The sequence below is a fragment of the Neofelis nebulosa genome, chromosome Y (assembly GCF_028018385.1).
Source record: "Neofelis nebulosa isolate mNeoNeb1 chromosome Y, mNeoNeb1.pri, whole genome shotgun sequence".
NCBI classification, from domain to species: Eukaryota; Metazoa; Chordata; class Mammalia; order Carnivora; family Felidae; genus Neofelis; species Neofelis nebulosa.
The window spans coordinates 1,951,074-1,978,522 of record NC_080801.1 but is presented as its reverse complement, the minus strand read 5'-3'; the positions used below and the strand labels follow the sequence as shown (position 1 = coordinate 1,978,522).

At 40.9% G+C, this 27,449-nt stretch overlaps 1 protein-coding gene across 1 annotated transcript; it reads right to left on the bottom strand.

The window, feature by feature from the left end:
* Positions 1–463: 463 nt before the first annotated feature.
* On the bottom strand, positions 464–25,361 carry LOC131503531 (coiled-coil domain-containing protein 71L-like). Its single transcript, XM_058714971.1, is given in 5 exon segments — positions 464–654; positions 14,742–15,169; positions 15,171–15,346; positions 15,349–15,489; positions 25,284–25,361. Coding segments are annotated over 5 exon segments (1,014 nt in total).
* Between the last annotated feature and the right edge of the window lie 2,088 nt (positions 25,362–27,449).

The window sequence follows — 27,449 nt, the reverse complement described above, 5'->3', positions numbered from 1 at the left end:
TGAGCTCTGAGGACAAAGTGTGACAGCACAGTCCTTAACCAAATGGTGTGATCTCAGAGGTGTGCACATAAAAGAATCTGAGGGGCAGCCTGCAGCAGTGAACATGACAGGCATCCGGAGGAGGCACCCAGGACCCCAATGGGGGGAGACATTGATAATCCTTATCTCTAACCTGTGCCTCCTTCAGGCCCAGAGCCTTTCCAAAGGCCAATAAACCTTTTACATTCTCACTTCAACTCCAATGTGGGGGCATGTACTCCTTTTCTTTGGCTTTTCAAAGGGAGAAGGACAAGGCTTAAGATAAGGCTGTGGAAGCTGTGAACTTCCTCCAGGGTTAGCAATGACCAGCAGTATTTACTGAGCACTTACTAGGAGCCCACCCAGGAGTTACTTTCAGCTCCTGTGGCCACACAGGCATTGCTATTTTCCCAAGGAGGAAAGGGAGGGGTGAGAGTTTAAGCTTTCAGGATGCATGCACAGCTGGTAGGCGGCAGGACAGAAGCTGGAGCTGCCCAGCGGCTCCCACAGAACCTGCAGACGTGTGATTGGCCGCTTCCGTGTTACCTGCCATGGTGTCCACGAGGATCTTGCCGTCCAGTGAGGGACACAAAAGAAGAAGGGTCACTGAGATTTCACACCAGATGATTCTCTGTCCTGGGGGTTGGGGGCGGGGCAGGGGGAGACTGTCACCATCCTGGGCACTACAGGGTGGTTATCAGCATCCCTGGTCTTTACCCACTAGATGCCGGGACCACCTCCCTTCCAGTTATGACCACCGGAAAGTGTCTCCAGACACTGTCACACATCCCCTGGTGCAGGGGCAGGGGCAGAGTCACACCCCGCTGACAGCCCCTGACACTGGGGACATGTGAGTTTTGCAAAGTAGAGACAAACTTGTAGAATGTTGTGCAAAGGAAGGCCCTGCCTTCTCATAATGGTGTGCAACAGCACACATTTTAAGAACCCTGAAACCTGAGCTCTCCACACCGTCCTGGAAATTGACATGAGGGAACAGGATTTGGGATAAAGAGAGTTGTTCAAAACGCAGATTAGTTTTCTCTCTCTGCAACCACATTCCTAGGGACGACTCCACGCCCTAAATAATTCAAGGTGTGCCCTCCGTCTGTTCCTTGGGGTCTCTTCCCATAATATGACTCCCATATTTAGGTGCCCACGTGTATTTCTTATCAATCCTGGGATTATGTATGCACGCAGGTACCTGTGGGCTTAATGTCTGTCTCTTCTCTCAAATGGAAAATCCATTGGGAAGAGCCTTGTGTCAAATCCTTTGTGGCCCACGGTCAAGCCTTGCACTGATCAGCTCGTCAGTAATATTGTTGGGTAGATCTCTGGGCATTGATTCTTTCAAATTCTTCCCCAGATCATCAGGATAATTTAGAAATATCCAAGTGTACACACTCACAAGTCACAATGTGGTGAGTATTTGCAGAGAAGGGGGTAAGAACCTCACACATGTAAAACCTGGGTAAATTTACCTCCAACCTAATGGCGGTGTCATTGATTTTTGTCACACTTCACATCTTCTATTTTAGAAATAATAGTCATCAGCTCCTGTAATCAAAAGTCTCCCTGTAAACTTACTGATTTGGGGGGTACTTTTTGTTTTTGAAATAACACCTGCAGAGCAATCATTAGAACCTTGATTAATTCTGTGCGACACAAGGGAAAAAAATGACTCACTGGCCTGGGAGGGCTGAGACCTTTTGGAACTGTCCCATTTCTCAGGGAGGGCACAGGCCCTTCTTGATGGCACCCAAATCAGGTGTTTCTGTCTGAACCAGTGCTGCTACCCAGGCCACAGTCAACCATAAAGATTATCCAGAGAAATGGTCTGCATCTGTATCTGCTGGAGATTCACTGACTAACCAGATTTTCAGTGCTGCTGGCCTGGCGTGTGGGGTGGGAGGTAGATAAACGGAGATAATCAGACAAGCCCCAGTGGCCAAGAACTGGATGGAGTCCACCCTAACTGTTACCGTGGCCATATCTGAAGTTTCCAGAGCTGATGATGCTACATTTGGACCACCATTGTTCCGTGATGATATTGCAGTGGGTATATGATGCGAACAAATTAAAGAAGGAAACGGGGTAACTTAGTATACATTATAACGTGTCAACAAGAAGACAAACAAAACTCTTGGTTTCTACTTCATTGGCAATTACTAATAGATATGAAAGTTACAGTGCCTCTAGGAGGCAAGGTTCTTGCCAACAGAAATGCAACGCTAATACAGGAGCACCTTCCAATGGTTCATCTGAGAGTACACTGAATGGCATGAGTATTTAATGTGATTTGATAAGGCAGAACTGGTTTCTCCATGACTCACAAGTATTAACTTCTAGAATTCCTATGAGTTTGCTTGATGCATTGATAAGCAAAGGAAACCTAGGAGGGGATTTGGTGAAGCCACATGCCCTAGAAATATGACAGCTAAGTTTTGACGTAAGAAGAAAACGAATGACCTCCGAAAGACATCAACAATTCTCCCTCACAGATGTGCTGTGAGCTTGAAATGCTCACCCATGTGATGCATCTTGAAGATGGTAAGTGGTAAAAATATTGGTAATATTATATTAACGGCTGCTACCTTTTTTCCCAAAATTTTGTAGTGGGTCATAAAGAAATTGGCAGCTCTGCCATTCCATGCAGCCTGCTGCAGATGACATTGCTGCCTTAATGGGGCACAGCGTACAGCCTCTTTGTGAGTAAAACTCTCTTTGTTCATGCCACTGGTGGCAGCCTTTCTGTGACAGCTGAACACGTCCCTAAACGATACTACTTGCCCTTACTCAATGCCATTCAAATACAATTTCATGTTTTGTTAGCACAGATAACATCAATAATGTCACTCTTATTGAAGGTGAAATTATTACCAACCTCACTCAGCAGATGACGTTGGGGAAAAGATGCTAGAAAAGTGTCCTAAACAAAGAAGGGTCTTGGAGAATACCGGTGTTCTCTCTCATAGCATACCCTCGCAGACTAAACTGTGAGGCACAGGGTTCTCTCTGTTACAATACAACTTGAAGTTTGGGAGTGTTTTTCCTTATAAAGGTTTGAAAAAGTCCATGGTAGAGAAGGGTTTACTTAATCCCAGAGAGTAAAATGAAAGAAGGCTTTGGACCCACAAACCCCTACAACCAGTAAGTAGGCCGAGACAACCATAAAGCTGTAGACACAGGCTACCTTTCATAAAAGGGAAGAATGACTTGGAGGTTGAAAGCCAGAGCCCCGGAGGAGCTAGAGCCAGGGACAATCATTCGCAGGCCTTAAGCCCCAATGAAAGGACTACCTATCTGTGCCAGCTGAACTTCAGAATTGCTATGGACCAGTGACTCATGATCTCATGATAACCTCCTTCCTTTCTTTTGGAACAGAAATGGTTGTGTTTTATTGGTTTGTTTGTTTGTTTTTTCTGTGTGTGTGTGTGTGTGTGTGTGTGTGTGTGTGTGTGTGTGTGTGTGTGTGTGTGTGTGTTTTATGTGTGCCCGTTTTGGTTGTATGCTTAATTCATAGGTCTTCATTGATAGGTCTTCAGATTGGAAGTGTAGTCGAGGACCAGTGCACCCAAGGAGACTCATTCACACCTGGACGTAATTTAGATAAAAATATCCTGGACTTTGAGCTGATGTTACAAGGGTTGGGTCTTTAAGAGGGAGGATTCTTGGGGTAGGGTGAGGGTATTTTTCATGCAGGATGAAAGTGAATAATAGGGGGGCAGCAGACAGGCTGTGGCAGTCTAAACTATGTTCATAAATTCTCTTTTATGCCCTTCAAAAGGTGGACCTCCATTCCCTTTTCCTTAAGCATACGCCAGATGTACTGAATGATTTTTAAAAATACAAGAAGGTGAAAGTGATGGTGAGTCAAAAACACTCTAAAGAGCAGATATTGTAGTTCCAGTGGTGTTGTGATTAGGGGATAATCGATGGAAGGGGCAACTGGCCATTAGACGCTAGAATTCTATGAGTGGAAGAGATGAACATAAGGGAAGAGAAACAAAAATAATATAAAATGAGGGAAGGGGGCAAAACGGAAGAGACTCATAAATATGGAGAACAAACCGAGGGTCACTGGAGTGGTTGTGGGAGGGGGGATGGGCTAAATGGGTTAGGGGCACTGAGGAATCTACTCCTGAAATCATTGTTGCACTACATGCTAACTAATGTGGAGGGAAACTTTAAAAATTAAAAATAAAGAAAATAAAAAAAAGAAGCAAGAATTCTACACCTATCAAAATTATCAATTGAATTTGAGAGTGGACTCAAGGTATCTTCAGACGTGCAAAGACTCAGAACATTTGATTCTATTCATTCTTCATTAGGAAGTTATCTGAAGGCGTACTCCAGCAAAACGAGGGGAGAAAAAAATAAAGAAAATTTATACTTAATAATAGCCAACATTAACAGTGTTTATTTTTGTGCCAGACACTGTTATGGGTTATTTTCACATGTTATTACATATTATTCACACAACAAACTTATAAAGTATATACAGTTACGATTATTATCTTCTAGAGGAGGAAATAGGGTTATAAAGAAGCCAAAGAACTCATCCAACATCCAACTTACACAGTTGGTAAGTGGAACAAGTAAAGTCTAACCCCAGGCCGTCGGGCTCAAGAGTCCAGGCTTTTAAATGCTCCCTAACTTCCCAGATAGCCATATTACCATGAAAGCATGGAAAGAAACTGGGTCCGTAACAGAGGAAAATCACAGGAAGGAAGCTATGAAGCAGACCTACTGAGTCACCACCTAAATGAGGCAGGAAAAAAGAAGGGTCTAGTAAGAGACCTCTGAGGTTGACAGGAAGATGTCATAAGTGGCATGATTTGAAAACACTGAAAGAGTGCAATAAAACAAAGAAGTGCAATTAGAAAACTAAGGAGAACCAGAAAATATCCATAAGATGGTCTTAGTCTGAATGAGCCAAGTGAAACATGGCGTGGTTTAAAGCACTGATGGAATTCAAAGAAAAAGGACCCATTTCAACTTGATCCCAGAGATGTCCTCATTGAGCAGGTACGAGGACTCCAGGAAAAGGGTAGTAATTCTAATGTTTGCATATTATTTAATAATCCCAATAATTTAAACCACTTATTAATTTTCAAGTTTTAGAATCAACCTTGAACAATCTAAAGAGACTTGATTGCAGAGCATAATACCAGTGTTAACAACAATGACAAGCAGAAGTCCAAAGCTGATGGGAGACCGAGAAAAAGTGCAGCAAGTGTGAGGAAGACATTTATCTTACAATGTAAGGAATGAAAAATGATAGTACAGGTAAGGGAAATAGGTCTCTATTTTAAAATTGCATCTTGTGGGGTACCTGAGTGGCTCAGTGAGTTCAGAATCCAACTCTTGATTTTGGCTCAGATTATGGTCTCACTGTTCATAAGAATAAGATGAGCATTAGGTTCTGCACTGACAGAATTCTCCGAATTCTCTCTCTCTGCCCCTATCCTGCTTGAACATATGCCTCTCTCTCTCTCTCTCTCTCTCTCTCTCTCTCTCTCTCTCTCTCTCTCTCTCTCTCAAATAACATATATTCATTCACACATGCATACATACATACATACATACATACATACATACATACATACATACATAAATACATACATACATACATACATACATACATATATACATACATACATGCATAAAATTATATCTTGTGATGGTTAATTTCATGTTTTAACTGGGCTGAGCCACAGGGTACCCAGATATATGGTTACACATTATTTCTAGTGAGTCTGTGAGGACATTTCTTAGTACAATGAACATCTGTATATCAGTGGACTAAGCAAAACATATTGCCTTGCCAAACACTGGGTGGCCTCAACTAATCGATTGAAGACCTGAATGGAACAAAAGGCAGAGTAAGAGAGAATCCACTGTTGTGTATCTGAGTGTCTTCAAGCTGCGATAGTGGTCTCCTGACTTCAGACTCAGACTTGGAATGGAACATACATCATCAGCTCTCCTGATTCTTAGGCTTTTGGAGTCTGCCTGGAACTAAACTACTGGATCTCCTGGCTCTGCCCTTCTCAGCCTCCGTCATCCTGTGAACCAATTCCTATTGATACTAAGTGTCTGGAGAACCCTAACTGGTCCATATATGTAACTTCATCCATTATGTCTTTTTGCCCTCAGATCCAGTTCCTGCACTTCTCCTACAGACTGTGTTTCCTGGTTCCTTGCCAACTGGCTTCCAGAGGGGTTTGACCAATGGGTGTTTGATGGGAGAAAGGGAGGAAGGTATTAGCCCAGAGGTTTTTCTCTTTCCCGCTCCACTTGCTACCAGTGATTTTATCTCCTCCAAATTCTAGCTTCTTTCCAAGAGCCTCTTCTCTGATGTTCTCAGTTCCTGCTAGGTATGGATCTGAGTTTCTCTAGCCCTGGGGGTGGAAACAGCTTTCTGACGATACTAATTCCTGATTGCTTTGCCATCCTTTGTTTGGCTTCTGGGATTTCCCATCACGTGTGTAACTCTTTAAAATACCGATAGTGACTCACCGGCTGGCTGGACCTGACTGAAACAGGATAAAGATAGAAGTTCAGGAATATATCGGAAGGTGAGGAGAGAGAAGACAGGTGGCTTAAGCGACCTATACGTCATCTTCACATAGGAAGTCAGTAGACGGTGCTTAAAACTGACAAATCAATAAGCAGCAGTATGCTATATTACTTACATTCATGAAGATACCTAAGAAAAGAATATAAACCTGGAACAGTTAAAAGTGTTGTCTCAAATAATGGAGGCAGTAAAGAGACCTGTGGTTGCCAGGAACTCAGGGGGGAAGGGAGAGATGTATAATAGATGAAGCACAGGGAATATTTATGGCAGTGAAACATCTTGGAAGACAATGACATGCTTTGAATCATGGCATTGTGCATTTGTCAAAACTCACAGAACTGCACACCACAGTGAATGTTAAGGCAAACTTGGGACTTTCGTTAATAATAGTTTCCATTTTGGCTCATCCGTTGTAACAAATGCACTACACTGACACAAGAAGTTTACAATAGGGAACACTATGTTTTGGGGTGTAGGAGGGAGAACAGGGGAACTCTGCACTTTCCAGTCTTCTGGAAACCAAACGCTGTTTTAAGAAATAAACTCCCTTAATGAAAGGAAGGCAGAGAGACAGAAGAGGAGGGAAGGAAAGAGGGAGAAAGGGAGCTACTTAAAAGTCATGGAGGAAACTTAAATGTGGATTACTAAGTGAAGGGATCCAGTCCGAAAAAGCCATATGCTTTACGTTTCCAACTATGATAACATTCTGGAAAAACAAAACAAAACAAAACAAAACAAAGTGACAACAACAACAACAACAACAACAACAACAACAACAACAACAACAGCAGCAGCAACAACAAAACACCTTCACAGACAGGAAAAAGACCAGTGGCTATTAGGGTTTAGGGGGAGAGAGGAAGTGGTAATAGGTGGAGCACAGGGCACTTTAGGGTGGTGGGACTATTCTGTATGATGCTGCAATAGTAGGTACATACCATTTTACATTTCTCAAAACTTATGAATCTATATAACACAAAATAAACCCTAACTGTTAGTAATGATAATGTGTCTAATGATAATGGGTCAATCAATGATGGCTCATCCACCACTTATAATTAACGTATCCACATGAGTGCAAGGTACTATAGAAACTAGTGGGGGTGAGGAAACTGTATTTTTTGTGCAATTTTCTCTAAATCTAAAATTGTTCATATGAAATGGCGTGTTTAAAAAAAAACCCTGATTTAAAAAAAAAAGAAAAAAGAAAACAAAAGAAAGTGTTGCCTCTGGGGAAGAGGTGTTCGTGGGGGAAACAAAGCTTTTGTTTTCTTTACTGCAGGTCCTGATCTGCAATTTGGATGTTGTGGGTTGTTTTTTTTTAACTATTTGTATACAATACCTGGATTGAAATTTCTCAAATAAAAAAAAAAAATCTGTACACCTGCCAGAATAGATAACATGAAAAAGACCATATTAGCAAGTGTTGGCAAGGCTATCAAGTATTCAGAGCTCACAGACACTACGCAGGCACTACTATAGAAAGAAGTTCATGTAAATTGGTATAACCATTTTGGAAACAGTTTGGAGGAATCTTACCAAAGCTGAGAAGTTGGATGACATGTGACCCAGCAAATTCCCTCCTAGATAAATAAATACTATTCTCAAACATGTTCACCAAACGTGCCCTATAATATGCATGAAGTTTCATTCATAATTAACCTAAGCCAGAACCTACCTACATGTCCACCAAGAGTTGCCAAAATATTGTAAACTATTCATATAATGAAATTCTATACACCAATGAGCATAAAGGATCTATACACACAATAACATGAATATCACTAACATAAGTTTGAGTGTAAAAAGCTAGGTATAGGACACATAATTCCATTTCTCTATTGTCCCAAAACAAGCAAAAGTTGTATATTCTGTAAGAAGTCAGAATAATTCCTGTCCCGAAGGAGACATACAGCTTGACTGAAAGAGGCACAGGTGGTCCCTTGGGGTACTGGAACCTTGTTTACTGAGTGCAGGTTCCACAACTATATTGAACTTAACTTCATCCAGCTGTGTTCAGAATACTTTTAATAATACATGTCCTTTTTGGGTGCCTGGGTGGCTCAGTCGTTAAGTGTCCAACTTTGGCTCACGTCATAATCTCACGGTTTGTGAGTTCGAGCCCCACATTAGGTTGTGTGCTGACAGCTCAGAGCCTGGAGGCTGCTTCGATCCTGTGGCTTCCTATCTGGCCCTCCCCTGCTCACACGGTGTCTCTCTCTCAAAAATAAACAAACATGAAAAAAATAATATATGTCCTTTTGAATGTATACTATACTTCCGTAATCTTATTTGAATCTGAGTGCAGACCCCTAAAACACACCCTTTTTTCTCTACTGTCTCTAATAAACATTTAAAGAATATGTACTTTAAACATAAATATATTTAAATTATATAAAACATAAATATAAACATATAAATACATGTACTTTATACACATTTTACATAACTAATTTCAGTTGTTGGAAGAATCTCAACATTAACATTTCTATGAATACCTTTCAAAGTAAGAGAAGTTCAGTTTGAGTCCCCTAGAATATTTATGCAAATTTGCTTGGAAGCCATACTGTCCCATCTTGTTCTGAGCACTGCTTTCCGTTTGGGCTCTGGATGTGTTGCGCATGTTATAAATTTCAGTGTAAGGTGACATTGCCAAGACAAGGGAGTGCTGACGAGAAGTCATTGCTCTTGCAAAATCTGCAGCCAGGCTCCGTTTTGATCTTCTTAACACCGGATAAATTCCATCTAGGGAAATTCTTTTATTGTTAATTTCAGCTACTGTAACTTTGACTTGCTCCCCAACCTAGAATATGTTGTTATTCCTTCTGCAGGTGGGAGTGGAATGAGAGCTAAGTCACAGGCATTAGACCCAAATCTACAGATGAGTGTGTCCATGCTTCAACTGTGAGGCTATCTTTTCCCTATGGTAACAACGTTCTGCGATTTCAAATCTAACTACTGCACTTACTTGTCTCCTTTAACACAGGAAGCACAAAACTCACACATATTGCTTCAAATTTAGTTTTCTACATGTAAACTCACACGGATTGAAAGCAAACATTACCGAGCTTCCCCAAAATGAAATTCGTGTTGACATTTGGCAAGTTCGTGATCGGTAACTCTTATTATTTGTACAAATTCTCAGATAGTTTAATATATATAACAGTATGTTTTAAATATATTTCAGAACAAAGGACAAAAAGACCCCAAATATCTAAGGAAGTCTAGAAAACCTCCAACAGTGAAAACTACCTAATGAATCAACTTCATGAAGCACACATATTGCTTCAAATTTAGTTTTCTACATGTAAACTCACACGGATTGAAAGCAAACATTACCGAGCTTCCCCAAAATGAAATTCGTGTTGACATTTGGCAAGTTCGTGATCGGTAACTCTTATTATTTGTACAAATTCTCAGATAGTTTAATATATATAACAGTATGTTTTAAATATATTTCAGAACAAAGGACAAAAAGACCCCAAATATCTAAGGAAGTCTAGAAAACCTCCAACAGTGAAAACTACCTAATGAATCAACTTTATTAACCTCACCCCCTGCTGTTTCTTTCCTCAACTAAACCCACTCCTACATTACCTTCTCATCATTTGTCTTTTGGCTTTCTCAGACCACACTCTATTTTCAGGATGTGAAACTCGCAAGTACCTCTCAGCATATATATTTATTTTCAGCCCACATGCCTCCAATTAATAGCATTTATGAAGCATTTTCTATGTGTTCACCCATTACCATCCTTTTTTAATCCTTTCAGTAGTCCAATAGTTTATTTTACTAACCACATGTGATTCTTCAGGAAGCTAAAGCACAGAGCATTTCTGTAACTTACGTGCAGTTCTAATGGTTTCCAGTGGTCAATCTTTCATCCCACCGCAGTCAATGTGATCCACAGTTAGGACGCTGCTGCCTCCAACTATTGATAGGAACTCACACACAAAGACAAATCCAGGGCACATAATACTATGAATCCTGCCCTTGCTAGCACTCTACGTCTACCCGCTAGGCTGTATTGAAAATTCTGGCTTTACTTTATTCTCTAGGACAGCCTTTACTGCTGCTACTCTTATGCAGCACACTTATGTTCTTTTATAATATAAACATACGTGAGTGTTAGGCTTTCTATCACTGCTAGAAGGGGGTTGGAGTCAGGACTCAAAATGAACTTTGATGCAGTTTTAAAGTCTTTATGGTGGCAAACTGGGTCATGGTTTGGACTCAGGCATGAAGCATTGTCTCAGAGATTCACTAGATCATCAGACTTGATATTGACATACTGTTGACTCCCCAAAGAGCATAAAAACCATATCTCCAGGCTTCCAGGATGTTGAAGTTAACAAAAGTAATAAAAATTTCTCACGTTGCTTTGCGATTCACATGCAAACATAAGATTCCATTTCAAAATCTTTCCAAAATCATTAGAAGAGCCAGACATTGTATATTCTCTGACACGTATTTACAGTTAATACATTAAAAAGAAAAGTACAAGCAAATCGTAAATCTTAATCATAAGTGCACATTAAACTGTCCAAGAACACAATTCAGTTCCATGACAAACAACTGAGTTCTAATTCCCGTAAGACATGACAATCTACCAAAAATATTTTAAGCACACCAAGAAAGCAAATATTATATATATATATATATCTCCACTATATAATATTATACCCACTAAATAATATAAATATTATATATATAAATTATATATGCACTAAAAACACTCATTTTAAGAGCTCCGTGGCAATCCTTGGAACACCAAAAAACTATGAGTTCAAAATTGCTCAGATTTCTTTGTATCCAAATATGTTTCATGCATTTTTATTCAACAGTGTTCAGAACAATAGTAGTATTGCTTCCACACAGCAAATCAATATGTGTCAGCCACCGGTTTAAATTATACTGGGACAATTGTGTCCTCAAACTTGGACAAAACACACAGCACAACAGTGACAGTAAACAACAATGAAGCTTGCTCTCCACAAATATAACATCACTGGTTCTGTAAGGAAAATTAAGTTGCTGGGTGTCAAGTAGAAGGGGGATAAAAATGACATCAGGAATTCAAAAGCTTATGTGAGGTGCCAGTCATCACATATAGGCACTCAAGCATAGCAAGGTCATAAACTTCCTCCTTTCTTGTGCCATATGAGATATAAAGGTACGAGAATGAAAAAAGACTATGGGATTTATTTCAAAAATCTATACAACCTGACCTCAGACTCTTTTTAGAAGACAGTAAATGAATGCCTCACCAGAAATGCCACCGTGTCAAGTTCCTTTTCACGGTCTGCCCAAAAGGATACATAAAATACTTTCATTTTCCTATTAATATACGAATCAACTATATTAGTTGTTTTTTCACATTTTATAAGTTGTAAAACAAAACTTCAGCAAGGTTTTCTAAAAACTAGGCAAAAACAAAGATTTTTTTTTTTTTTTTACCATCCTGTTTTTTAAACTAGAAATGGCAATGTTTTTTACGGGACCAGCTAAACAACATATTGAATTTAGGATGGACATTCAGATCCAAACCGAAATCAGATAGCCCAGATAACCGAAAGCATGAATGCAAGTTCAAGTGCAATAAAATAACAAGGTAGAGCAGGGAAAAACTAACGTTCTCAGTTAAGTTCAAATAACTGCATGGTGTCAATGGTTGTGTTTCAAAGCTGTGCTGAGCTAAGTTATCCTCCCAGCTACATCTAATTTCAAAACCCTCTGGGAAGCTACCTCGATAAGCTATATGTCGAATTTACATTCTAATATGGTCATTGGATTCATTTTTAATTATTATACAATTATATACAATAGGGAAGTTGTACAAATATGTATCTTTTCCTCAGGGGCTAATTAGCTAAAACAGTTAATTTGGGAAGGGTGGGGGAGAAAAACCTATGTATTTGAAATACCATTGGCAATGGAAGCTAGTAACGAAAATTTTTATAAGCTTCCTGTGAAACGAGTATAATTTAACACTCTCCATCTTTTAAATAATTATTCACTTTTATTTACTCATGTGGCAGTATTTGTAACAACACATTATCACTGACTAGTGAAAAAAGGAATATGAGGTTTACTGGAAACTGTATATTAGGAAGCTATGCCATTTGAACTCTACAAGCCCGAGAGTCAAAATCACAATTCTCGGGGTGCCTGGGTGGCTCAGTCGGTTAAGCGTCCGACTTCGGCTCAGGTCATGATCTCACGGTCCGTGGGTTCCAGCCCCGTGTCGCGCTCTGTGCGGACAGCTCGGACCTGGAGCCTGCTTCAGATTCTGTGTCTCCCCCTCTCTCTGACCCTCCCCCATTCATGCTCTGTCTCTCTCTGTCTCAAAAATAAATAAACATTAAAAGAAAATTAAAAAAAAATCACAACTCTCATTATTGCCCTAAAAAGCTGCCAAGCAGAGAGAAACCGTAATCTTGAAGATTTAATAGGTCATGTTTCAGCCTGGGATGGATGGTTCTATTGCAGAACACTTAAACTTGAAAGAATAGTGGTACAAACTCACTCCTTGGCCCTTCCGATTTTATCGCAGTAAAATCTGGCTGCAGCACCACTGACTAAAAATCATTAAGTCTTGCTGCCACCAATAACTGAGGTCACTTGGATAATCAAGAATTCCATGCTGGGCAACAGGATATAAACACGATCATGAAAGTGAAAAGTACTCTGTGTGGCTCTCCTGTTTGATCCCTCTGGTCTTTGATTATCAAACAAAAAGACCAATACCTGCTAACATAACTGTGCATGGACATAAGATAATAAAGGAAAGTCCTGGAGCAAAACTGTTAACCAACTGCCATGATTTTTATAAGAGTGATGCATGGTAATGTGGATATTTCCTGTTATCCAACAACAACGACAAAAACAAGTGAGGAAAATCTATTTTGCCCAAAGATAACCTCATCCAGGTATTTGGTGCCAAAAAAAATGTACCACCGCTCTAGATCAGTAATACTTCAGAGAATTCCAACGGCTATTATGTATGCAGCTTTAGTCACCACACTTACCCCTACTCATTTATTCTACATGGTTTCCATTTTAAAATAAATTATCCTGGAAAGATTCCCAGATCAGTGTGTGAGATTAGTACAAGGCCAAGTCAATTCCGAGTGGATTCCATCCATGTCCATAACCAGCACCAGTTTTTTATTTATTTATTTATTTATTTATTTATTTATTTATTTATTTATTCATTCATTCATTCATTCATTCATTCATTCATTTATTTATTTATTGAAAATCACTCATTGGTTTTTAATAGAAACCGTGTGGTTTCTCAATGCACTTTCAATTTTACCCACTTATAAAGAATTTCCCAAGTTAATTTTACTCAACAAAACTTCCCGAGTGTCTACCATTTCCTTTAGGAGCTCAGTAAACATAAACATTACATTTCAATATAAAATCTTTAGAAACGTCTTAAGAATGTGTACACAGTTGAACTTTGAATCTTTTGGTTAGTAATCACCGAGCCCATGACATTCAAAGCCATACAAATCCTTACATTATTAACAGTGATACGCTTGAATTTCTTAGAAATTCTTCGAAAAAATCCTTGGTCAAAGCGTTGGAATCCAGTTAACTCGGAAAGGTGTGGGACTCAGAATACCCACTATTGCCATTGGTATTGAGAATACCAACTATTGCAACAACTTTCCACACATATTCGATCTTTCGTCCAGAAAGAGTGGCAGTCAAAAAAGGAGAGAAAGAAAGAAAATGAGGCGGGAGGAGCCAGAGGTGGGTGAACAGCAAGGGAATTCTAGCTTTATTACACAAGCATGGAACCAACTTCCTTTGGAGTGGGTGGGGGTGGAATGGCTTCTTCTGACGACTTCAGACCAATGAGGGAACGAGAGAGAACATGGATCTGCCCCTACAGTCCTGGAGACATCTCAATCTGGGGTTAGGAAGAAAGGGGACCTCCCTTGCGGTCCAGGGGTCTCCTCCCTCCGCAGACCTGGTGCTGGGAGGCAGCAGAGGGGCACAGCTGCCCCGGAGTCCCAGAAGGCGGCGCCGCATCCCGGGGGCGCTGGCCAGGACCGTCTTGTGCTTCTTCTCCTGTAAAGTGCACTAGAGGACGCGGTCCCGGCTGTCCCTAGTTCATCCCTCCAGGCACAACCCGTCCTGGGGCTTAGAGGTCGTGCGGCGGTGGCCCGCATCTCACGCCCAGGCACTGGGAAGCGGCGGAGTCTCACCACGGGTTCCAGGTTCACTCCCAGGACTTGGCGCGCCTGGCGTAGCGCTTCTGGCAGGCTGCTCTCGACCCACATGTCGCCTACTACGCGAATGGTGGGGAAGGTGGTCAACGTCGGGGTGGCCGCCCTCCCACTCTCCTCCAGGGTGCGGACCCCGGAGTAGGGCCAGGAGGCCGCGGGTTTGCGGGGGCTGCTATCCTCGCGGGACGGCGGAGGCGGGGGCGGCACCTTCCTCTGGCCGAGCGCCACCGTCCGGGCTCCGTGGCGCCTCTGCCTGGCAGCTGGCGGGCGCGTCTGGAGGTGGGCCTCGGGGGGCTGGTGCCGGGGGTCCGGGGCCAGGGTCAGGAGGGAGGTAGCCATAGACGTCCTTGCTGCACAGGATGTGGGGGGAGAACTGGTGCTTGAGGCGGCAGAGGTAGCTCCAGAGCTCCGCGTCGGAGCTCCTGAACTCCGTGCTATGGGGCAGGAATAGCTTGAAAGCGTCGATCAGCGCCTTGGTGCTGTGTGCCGGCGACAGTTGGACGGTTGCCACCGCATGTACACCACCCTCTCCTCAGGCGGCTCCAGCGCGGCCCCTCCTGCAGCGCTAGAGGCTCCTCCCCCAGCGGCTGGGGCCAGGGCCGCCAGGGGCCAGCGCCTCTGCCTCTTCATGCTGCTCAGGATGTGAGGCCGCTAGGGGCCGCCGCACTTGCCAGGTTTCGCGGCCGCCTCAGGACCCTAATGAATTTCCTACCATGAAGCCAAATCAGGAGGCAGGCTGTGAGAGTTACACCGCAGTTGCTAGGAGACCAGGCGCTTTGTGAGGTCACAATGTCTGCATATCTTATCAAGGTGGGCTGCCCAAAGCTGCCTTAGGTTTGGCTGTGTTTCAGATTATGCCCTTGAGAAAGACCTGCACGTAATCTTACCTGAGAAGGCCCATAATTCTTCACGAGTTCAAGAGGGTTGTCCTAGAGGTGAATGCACGGGTGCTTCAGCCTCCATTAATTCCATCTAACATGAAATGACACTTAGCGGTGGAGAGTACACACAACTTGCAATCAAACATGACTCTATGAGGGTTTTAGCTAATTAAATGCCTTGTCATGCAACGCACTGAAAGCCAAATTGAAATAACTACTCTACCCTTTCAAAGAACACCGATATACTGTTCCTTGCTTAGGGTTCCATACGTGTGTTGCTACAGCTCACAGTTCACAAAGCTGTTCTTCACAGCAGCAGCAAACAGTTGGCCTAGTTAGTATCCATGCTCACTTTCATGCAGCTTAGGGATGACCGAGTCGTTGTGTGCTTAAGAGCAAAGCGTCAACGAATTCTGTGTGAGTGGCCAGTAGGGCATTCAGTGCCACTAAAACCTATTCACTACCTACCAATTCATGATATTTCAGGTAAGTCATACACAAGGTAGTAAGAGACCGTATGGGATTCCAAGGGTAGAACATGTGTTACACCGTCCGTGTAAGTGCTTTTGAAAGCAACCAGCATAGTCCATCCATCATCACCACATAATTCATTCACAAAATACTACAAGGACCACCTACCACGATCAATTGAAATCCACTTCCGCATGAAAGGTTGACTCCAAACTATGTGAATCACTTAGAGTGATAAGTCACGGTAACAATTAGAAGAGAAACTTGCCAAGGTCAACGTGATACATGTGACAGGCCTCTGTCTTTATTCAACTCCTTTTCTTAAACACACAAACAAAACTTTCATCTACGCAGCTTAAGCTACTACTACCTCACGCTCATAAAGTGCTGAAAATGGAAAGCTATCCTCATATTCAGTAAGAGCAACCCCTGGATTTCCTTTTTCATTAAATGTAATTTATTTTCCAATTGGTTTCCACGCAACACCCAGTGTTCATCCCAACAGGGGCCCTCCTCAATGCCCGTCACCCACTTTCCCCTCTCCCCAACCCCACATCAACCCTCAGTCTGTTATCAGTATTGAAGAGTCTCTTATGGTTTGCCTCCCTCCCTCTCTATAACATTTTCCCCCCATCACCTCGCCCATGGTCTTCTGCTAAGTTTCTCAGGATCCACACATGGATGAAAACATATGGTATCTGTCTTTCTCTGCCTGACTTATTTCACGTAGCATCATACCCCCCAGTTCCATCCACGTTGCCACAAATGGCCGGGTTTCATTCTTTCTCATGGCCAAGTAGTATTCCATTGTATATACATAAACCACAACTTCTTTATCCACTTGTCAGTTGCTGGACAGCTAGGCTCTTTCCATAGTTTGGCTGTTGTTGAAAGTAGTGCTATAAACATTGGAGTACATGTGCCCCTATGTCTCAGCACTCCTGTACCCCTTGGGTAAATTCCTAGCAGTGCTATTGCTGGGTCTTCGGGTAGATCTATTTTTAACGATTTGAGGAACCTCCACACTGGTTTCCAGAGCGGCTGCACCAGGTTGCATTCCCACCAACAGTGCAAGAGGGTTCCTGTTCCTCCACATCCTCACCAGCATCTATAGTCTTCTAATTTGCTCACTGTAGCCACTCTGACTGCCATGAGGTGGTATCTCAGTGCGGTTTTGATTTGGATTTCCCCGACGAGGAGTGCTGTTGAGCATCTTTTCATGTGTCTCTTGACAATCTGGATGTCTTTTTTAGAACAGTGTCTGTTCAAGTCTTCTGCCCGTTTCTTCCCTGGATTCTTTGTTTCCCGGGTGTGGAGTTGGTGAGTTCTTTTGATAGGTTTTGGATACTAGCCAATTATCCAGTATGTCTTTTGCACCCATCTTTTCCCATTCCGTCAGTTGCCTTTTAGTTTTGTTGATTGTTTCCTTCCCTGTGGAGGAGATTTTTATTTCGATGAGGTCCTGATGGTTCATTTTTGCTTTTAGTTCCCTTGCCTTTGGAGATGTGTCAAGTAAGAACTTGCTGACGGTGAGGTCAAAGACGATTTTTCCTGCTTTCTCCTCAAGGGTTTGATGGTTTCCTGTCTCACATTCACGTCCTTCATCCATTGTGAGTTTATTTTTGTGAGTGGTGTAAGAAAGTGGTCGAGTTTCATTCTTCTGCGTGTTGCTGTCCACTTCTCTCAGCACCATTTGTTAAATGGATGCTGTCCTTTTTTCCATTGGATATTCTCTCCTGCTCTGTCAAAGATTAGTTGGCCATACGTATGTGGGTCCAATTCTGGGGTCTCTGTTCTATGCCATTAAGTCGATGTATTTGTTTCTGTGCCAATACCATGCTGTCTTCATGGTTATAGCTTTGCGGTAGTGGCTAAAGTCTGGCATTGTGGTGCCTCTCACTTTGGTTTTCTTCTTCAGTATTACTTTGGCTATTCAGGGTCTTTTGTGTTTCCATACACATTTTGTGATTGCTTGTTCCAGCTTGGAGAAGAATGCTGGTGCAATGTGATTGGGACTGCATATAATGTGAGGACTGCGTTGGGTCGTATTGACATGTCGCCAATATTTATTCTTCCAATCCACGAGCATGGAAAGTTTTTCGCTTTCTCTGTATCTTCTTCAATGTCCTTCACAAGCTTTCTATGGTTTTCAGCATACAGATCTTTTACAAATTTGGTTAGGTTTATTCATATGTATTTTATGACTCTTGGTGCATTGTCAGTGTGTTTCTTTTCTTTATTTCTCTTTCTGTTGCTTCACAATTGGTGTATAAAACACAAACAATTTTTATACATTGATTTTGTACCCTGCAACATTGCTAAATTCATGCATCAGCGCTAGAGTACTTTTGATGGAGTCTGTAGGAGTTTCCATGTATAGTGTCATGCCATCTGCAAAAAGTGGAAGTTTGACTTCATCTTTGCAAGTGATGATACCTTTAATTTCATTTACTGTCTGATTACTGATGCTAAGACTTCCCACACTATGTTCAACAACCGGGGTGAGAGTGGACATGTCTGTCTTGTTCCTGATCTCACGGGGAATGCTCTCAGTTTTTCCCCATTGAGGACGATACTTACTGTGGGCTTCTCATAAATGGCTTTTATGATGTTTAAAGTAGATTCCTTCTATCCCAACTTTCTTGAGGGTTTGTATTAAGTATAGAAGCTGTATTTTCTCATATACTTTTTTCTGCACCTATTGACAGTGGACTATGGTTCTTATCTTTTCTTTCATTAATGTGATGTAGCGCAATGATTGATTTGTGAATATGGCACTAGCCCTGCAGGCCAGGAATGAATCCAACTTGATTGTGTTGCATAATACTTTCTATATGCTTTTGAATGTGATTTGCTAGTATCTTGTTGAGAATTTTTGCACCCCTATTCATCAGGGATATTGGCCCGTAATTCTCCTTTTTTTCTGTGTCTCTGTCTGGTTTGGGAATCAAAGTAGTGCTGGCTTCATAAAATGAGTCTGGAAGTATCCTTTCATTTCCATTTTTTGGAACAGCTTGGGAAGGATAGCTATTATCTCTGCTTTAAATGTCTGCTAGAATTCGCCAGGGAAGCCACCTGGTCCAGGACTCTTATATATTGGGAGATTTTTGATAACTGATTCAATTTCCTCACTAGTTATGGGTGCGTTCACATTTTCTATTTCTTCCGTTTGAGTTTTGGAAGTGTGTGGGTATGGAGGCGTTTGTCCATTTCTTCCAGGTTGTCAGGTTTCTTGTCGTAGAAGATTTTATAGTGTTTCCTGATGATTGCTTGAATTTCTGAGGGTTTCGTTGTAATAAATCCATTTTCATTTGCGATTTAACCTATTTGGGTCCCCTCTCCTTTCTTTTTGAGAAGCCAGGCTAGATGTTTATCACTTTTGTGTATTTTCTCAAAAACACGACTCTTGGTTTCATTGATGTGCTCTCCTGTTTTCTTTTAGACTCCATATTGTTTATTTCTGCTCTGATCTTTATTATTCCTCTTCTTCTGCTCGGTTTGGGGTGTCTTTGCTGTTCTGCTTTTGGTTCCATTAGGTGTGCTGTTAGATTTTGTATTGGGGACTTTTCTTGTTTTTGATATAGGCCTGGATAGCAATGTTTCTTGTTGTTTTTGTTGGTGTTTTATTTTGTTTAGTTTTGTTTGTTGTTCCCTGTCAGGACTGCCCTTGCTGCATCCCGAAGAGTTTGCATTGTTGTATTTCATTTTCATTTGTTTCCTTATATCTTTTAATTTCTTCTCAAATTGCCTGGTTGACCCATTTTTTCGTTAGTGGGATGTTTTTTAATCTCCATGCTTTTGGAGATTTGCCATCTTTATTTCTGTGATTTATTAATGTCCCTGCAATTACCACATTCTTTTCAACAAGGTTCTGTATGTTTTTAATTAATTGTTTTATATATTTGTGTGTCTCCGAATTTGGTGTGTAGACATTTAAATGTTCAGCTCTTCCTGATGGAGAGACCCTGAAATTAATATAGAAAGCCCTCCATCATCTCTTGTTACAGCCTTTAATTTAAACTCTACTTTGTATGATATAAGTTGGCGACTCCAGGTTTCTTTTGACCTCCAGTAGCATGATAGATAGTTCTCCATCCCCTCCCTTTCAATCTGAAGGTGTCCTCATGTCTAAAATCAGTCTCTTGTAGACAGCAAAGAGATGGGTCTTGTTTTGTCTTTTTGTTTTTGTTTTTTCTATCCATTCTGATATGCTATGTTTTTTGGTGAGGGCATTTAGTCCATTGAAATTCAGTGTTATTATGGAAAGATACGCGTTTAGAGTCAGTGTGCTGTCTGTAGGTTTCATGCTTACAGTGGTGCACCAGTTTCCTTTCCCACCTACAGTGAGAGAGGGTTACTCTTTCTCCATATCCTCACCAGCATCTGTGGTTTCCTGAGTTGCTCATTTTGGCCACACTGACTAGTGTGAGGTGGTATCTCAGTGTGGCTTTGATTTGTATTTTCCTGATGATAAGTGATGTTGAGCATCTTTCCATATGTCTGTGGGCCATCTAGATGTCTCCTTTGGAAAAGTGTCTATTCATGTCTTCTGCCCATTTTTTCACTGTATTACATTTTCCAGGTGTGACTTGGGTAAGTTCTTGATACATTTTGTACACTAACCCTTTACCAATATGTCATTCGCAAATATCTTCACTCCTTCCATCAGTTGCCTTTTAATTTGGCTGATTGTTTCCTTTGCAGTGCAGAAGATTTTTATGTAGACCAGGTCCTGAAAATTCATTTTTGCTTTTCATTCCCTTGGCTTTTGAGACATGTCAAGGAAGAAATTGTTGCAGTTGAGGTCAAAGGGTTTTTTTTTCCTCTTTTCTTTTCTAGTGTTTTGTAGGTTTCCTGTCTCACATTTAAGTCTTTCATCGATTTTGCATTTATTTTTGTGCACGTTGTAAGAAAGTCATCATCTAGGGGCGCCTGGGTGGCGCAGTCGGTTAAGCGTCCGACTTCAGCCAGGTCACGATCTCGCGGTCCGTGAGTTCGAGCCCCGCGTCAGGCTCTGGGTTGATGGCTCGGAGCCTGGAGCCTGTTTCCGATTCTGTGTCTCCCTCTCTCTCTCTGCCCCTCCCCAGTTCATGCTGTCTCTCTCTGTCCCAAAAATAAATTTAAAATGTTGAAAAAAAAATTAAAAAAAAAAAAAGAAAGTCATCTAGTTGATTCTTCATCATGTTGCTGTTCAGTTCTCCCAGCACCATTTGTAAAGAGACTGTCTTCTATCCATTGGATTCTCTTTCCAGCTTTGTCAAAGATTAGTTCACCATACATTTGTGTGGCCCCTTCTGGGTTCTCTATTCTGTTTCATTGGTTAATGTGCCTGCTTTTGTGCCAATGTCATACTATCTTGATGATTACAGCTTCGTAGGAGAGGCTAGAGTCTGGGCTGCCTCCCACTTTGGCTTTCTTTTTTCAACATAAGTTTGAGTACTCAGGTTCTTTGGTTGTTCCGTGAAAACTTTCAGATTGCTTGCTCTAGTCTGGAGAAGAATGTTGGTACAATTTTGATTGGTATTGCATTAAATGTGTAGATTGCTTTGGGTAGTATTGACATTTTAACACTATTCATTCTTCCACTCTATAGGCATGGATTGCTTTTTTTTCCCTGATTTTGTTGTGTCTTCATCATTTTCCTTCATACATTTTCTATACTTTTCACCGTACAGATCTTTTACATCTTTGGTTAGGTTTCTTGCTAGGTATTTTAGGGTTCTTGGTGAAATTGTAACTGGCATTAATTTCTTGACTTCTCTTTCTGTTGCTTCCTTATTGGTGTATAGAAATGCAACCAGTTTCTTTACACTGATTTTGTATCCTCTGACTTTGGTCAATTCATGTATCAGATCTAGCAGCGTTTTCATGCAGTCTTTTGGGTTTTCCGCGTTCAGTCTCATGTCATCTTTGAAAGGCCAAAGTTTGACTTTCAGTGATATATGTTCAGTTAAGTGTAGATAAAAAGAATTTACTCTTTGGGCTCTATGTTTACTTGATAATTGCACAATAAGTGAGAAATAAGCAAGAACTGTGCATGTAATCCCACATTAGAATTGGTAACTGGAATCTAACTCTTTAAAATATATTGGATTCCTCATGTTATGGATAGGAGTATGAAACATCTAACTTCACCCAGTGCACACATGTGTATTTGTAAACACATATGCTAATCAGTAAAATTGTAATACTAGTGAGGTGTACCAAATTTTACACGTTCATGGTACAGATAATATTGTTTTACCGTCTTTATGGTAGCATCCTAAATAAGACATTTGGAATCAAGGAGAGAATCCAGAACCTACAGGGTACATTCGCCATGCTGTATTCTGGCTTTCAAATAAATGAACAAATGGAATTAAAAAAAATAGATTGCACTGGTAATCATGTTTATCGCAATTGTGCAATAACTTTTTATGGACTCTAGCCATAATAAGAGTGCACGTGAATAGGGTTTGGAAATAACACCTATTTATAACTTTGTTTGACATGACAAACTCACTAGCAACATATACTTTCAAAAATTTTTTTAATTTTTAGTATTCATTTTTTCAGATATTCTATAAGGCCCAATAGCGTATTACTCCACATGTAGAAGAGCAAAGGTAGAAATGGTGAACTTTGAATGTGTTACAATGGCTATCACATAATATTATTTGATATCCTAGAATTTTTAAAAACTATACAGCTGCACGGCTCATGCTATGTATTTAAACCTTGACATATTTTAGCTTTCTGCTTTTCGTTATTTAATAGTTTTTTAGAATTAGCTATTGCTACGATCGCATAACTATTAACTTCAGTGATAGACATCCAAGTTTCCAGCTTATCTGTTTTTGTATCAGTGATTAAATCAATCCCTATGTCATTGCCTTTTTAATTAACCATGGCTATGTTTTAGTTCTTTTATCACTGCTATACTAAATTCTCTGTTGTCTTCTATGCCTTTTTTCAAGCCCAGTGATTAATCTTATACAATTATTCTAAATTTTTGCTGTTATACTGCTTTTATCTATTTGGGTCAATTCTTTAACGGTCACTTCTCCTGGAATTTCTTCTGAGGGGAATTCTTCCGTTTCATCATTGTGGATAGTTTTCTATTCCTTATGTGTTTTAACGTTTTTGTTGTTATTGTTGTTGTTGTTGTTGTTGTTGTTGTTGTTGTTGTTGTTGTGTTTTGTTTTGTTTTGTTTTATGTGCTCTGCACCTGAGAGCACTGCTACATTAAAGTGGGCTCATCCCCTCTCCATGGCCTGGCCCTTCTGGAGGTGTGTTTTGGAAAGTGTTACTTGCTTTGTGTTGCTATGACTTTCCTTGTTTGAGTTCTCATCTCAGAGTGATTTTTGAAAATCCCACGAGGTGTGCTTTGATTTGCTCCTTGAAGTACCGAATGAAGTAATTGGAGGTTTGCACTATCTTGACAGGGGTTAAAACACCTTAAGTTACCATGGATGGATGTTCTCGCCCTTCCCAACAATGGGGGTTTCTCCTGGTAGTGAGATCCTGGAGATGTGATGGCGCCAAAGCCCCGGCTCCACACAGACGGCTCCCCCGAAAGGCGCTGGGCAGCTGCACTTATGAAAGCCGCTCATTTTCTGATTTCCCAGAGGTTACCTTGGACAAAATTGTGGATTTTTTAAATTACCTGGCCCCATCAATTTCTTCGACCAGCCAGATCTTAGATTGTAGGCAAATGCAGAGTTTGCTTTTCCAATTTGTAAAGGGGAAGTATACCGCCTATGTTCAGTATAGTTGTGAGGTTATTGGTAATGCTGTAAAACGTGTGGAAAAAATCCTGGCACATTACACTCAATAAACACTGTATTTTGTTTTGATTTCCTCATAGTTGTCACGACATCCATGCAAACTGTATCTCCAGGGTGGGGTCTTTTGTAGGTCAAATTGTAAGCTACACCGTAGAAGCTATCAATGAGGCAAACTGTTTTTCCTATTCTCGAGGAGGTGACCCTTCCCTTTTTTGTATATGAATACTAAATTTGGTGGTAGAGATTATTAAAGACTTGAATGTATATTGCAGTCCAGCACACCGGGAGATACTTAAAAGTCCCCTATTTCAGGCACTGTGGATATACATATTGAGCACCTTAGGTGTCAGGTGCTATTAGGTTCAAGTACACAGTGATAATCAAACATGCACGCTCCATATATTCAGGATGTTTCAAACCTCAGCTACAAAAGGTACATGTGTAATCACAACTTGTGGCAAATGCTGTTAAATAAAAGACTAAATGTTATGAGAAGGAATGACACAGGGCACAAAATCTCGATTAGAGGATAGGCCAACAACGGTTTCTTGGGGAGAAAAGTCCTTTATTCAAACTTGGACCCTTAGCAAGAACTGTAAGGAAACTAGCGAACCCAAAATGCATCCTAAGCGGAACCTACGTGGGTCTAATTTGAGAAACCAGGAGAAGAGACGGTCCCAATCACCTAATGAAAGGAGAATGAGGAAAGATGGCATTAGAGGGGTGATGAGGCAGGACTGCCAACATCTGGTGGTCACGATACAGATTCTATGTGTCATTTTGAGTACAGTGGAGATTAGAGGGTTGTTTTAAGCAGAGGAATGAACTGCTCAGATTCAGGATTTTTGGATTCCATTCCTGATGCAGTGAAAAGAATGAACTGGGATTTTGGTGGGGAGGGAAAGGCAGCAGGAGGCTAAGAACGAAAACGGAGAGTAGGCAGAAGGTGGTGAGAAACTAGCTGGCTTGGCATACGTTGGAGGTGGAGTTGAGAACCTCTGCTGCTGAATGGATCACGGGAAAGACGTTGAGGAGGGGACGACTGACAAGGAGTCTCTTTCCCACTTGAGCAACTGAAGACAATGTCCCATTAACAGAGAAACACAAGAGGGGTCTTAAGTAGGTCATGGATTTCAATTGTTTATTGATTGGATATTAATTCACACACTTACAGAAGTTTGCTTAGAATTATAACTTTTCTTTGTTTTGTTTCTACCAAATTGCTTTGTTATTACCATCTAGAGGTTCTAAATGATGGTCTCCAATTCTTTGCTGTCAACAAGACCTCCTGACATAAGATTATGGAATTGATGTGTTATGTAGGTACCTCATCTTCTACCCAGTCTTTGTCGTCGTCAAAAATACTTAATGGCCACTGTTGTAGAAGAATCTCAAACTCCAACATGGTTGTTCTCACTGTTCTTGGAATGCCTGCCCCTCCTTTTTTCCCCCACACATTTGTTTTTGTTTCCTTTGTCCTTCTCCTTTCTGCCTGCCAGCTAGAAATTTGGTCATCCTTTAAGATTCTTTGTGCTATGCCTCTGAGATGCCGTTACGGATCAACTCAGCTCAGTGGACTTCTCCTGATACATGAAACTTGACCTTGAAGTCGTACTGTGCTTTGTATGGTGTTTGGGTTTTTCCTACCCTCAAATATTATATGTTTCTTGAAGGCAAGGATGAGGTCTTCCATGCTTCTAGAAACTTTTATAAACACTCAAACATGGTCAAAGTTTAGAAATCTTTCTTGGTGAAGTGGTTGAGTCAACGTCAAATCAGGTGGGAGGGGAGTCTGCTGAAGGAATTTTCGGATTCAAGTGCAACCTGAAACAGCATTTACATCACAATCCAGAGGCAATTACCTAACTTCACAAAAATAATAAGTTACTGCACATATCTTCACGTTTCACAAAAGAGTTATAGCATGACCTCCGTTTTCTCCTACCTCTCAGTTCATATTGGAGACTGAACTTGAAGAACGTGTTTTCAGAGTTTTGTGATACCTCAATGTTAACTGTTGCAGTACTTTCTAGGGTCACATTGTTCGTTTTTGGCTTTCATTCTCTGACATATATTCATCAAGACAGATTCTGGGCATGAATCCAAAAAGCAGTTTCAGGAAACTAGAAAATTAAAGAGCACCAACTAAATTTTCAGTTGTAACAGTTACTACTAAGGAGATCTCATTTAATTCTGTCTTTATCTGGACCATGGAAAATTAACTCTTGCCTTTTCAAGTCTCAGTATTTATGGAGCTGGGATACCAAACTAGGATATGTCTAGATATTTGATACCCTAATCTCCCACTCAAGTGTGCCATATCATGGAACACATATATTTAAAAAATGTCTAAAGACGTTTCCTTTGAGAATTTGGGGATAGTTGAACATATTATGGAAGCCATGCAGAGTCTCTAAAAGCCTATAGGTAGTCTTATTGTGTAGGAGCTTTATGAAAAAAGAAGAAAAGAAGAAAAAGATGAAGAAGAAGAAGAAGAAGAAGAAGAAGAAGAAGAAGAAGAAGAAGAAGAAGAAGAAGAAGAAGAAGAAGGAGGAGGGGGAGGAGGAGGAGGAGGAGGGGGAGGAGGGGGGAGGAGGAGGAGGGGGAGGAGGGGGGGAGGAGGAGGAGTGGGAGGAGGGGGGGAGGAGGAAGAGGAGGAGGAGGAAAGTGATCTCATTATGGCCACAAAATAATTTTTACTTTACATTTTATTGTCCAGAAAGAGGAACCCATTGAGAATTCCTTAAACTGGATTCATCTCCTCCTTTTGTCTGGGATTTCAACATCTACCCTAGTGGTTCTTAACCCAAGCTCAAATTAGAATGATCTGTGGAACTGACATCAAGACACCAGGGTGATTCTGATGTACAGCCAGGGTTTAAGGCTAAGGCAGCTAACTAAACATTAACACGCTGTAGTAGATATGTTTCATGCTGTGCACAGTAAAAGGGAAATGTTCATAGCAGCCTTCCGTATAATAAGTACAGTATGGAAACATACATTCCAAACGTGAATCAACAGTGGAATGGATAAGCAAATTGTTAAATAATCATGTAAGGGAATACAATGTGGAAGTACCAATCCCTGAGTTACACCTATGCAAAACAACATCGATGAGCCTTATAATGTTGAACGGAAGAAGCCAGATCTAAAGAAATGCATATTATTCCATTATATTTTTATATATTTCAAACATGGACTAATTTAATCTCTATTGCTCAAAGTCAGGATATTGATAATGTTGGGGAAGTTTAGATGGAGTAGGAATGGGGAGTGATCGCAGGGAAAGAATTCATGGTGCTGATAATGTTCTCCTTCTGGAGTTTCATGGAAGTTAGAGGCCTAAGGCTATACAATATAAAATTCTGTATTTCCTTTACATTTTCAGTATGTCCTCAAACCTATATGCTGAACCATTTGCAGAAGTTCATCTGTATTGAAAACAATAGAATCCTTTGAAATAAGCTCTTTGGCCAAAAAAATAGTAACAGAA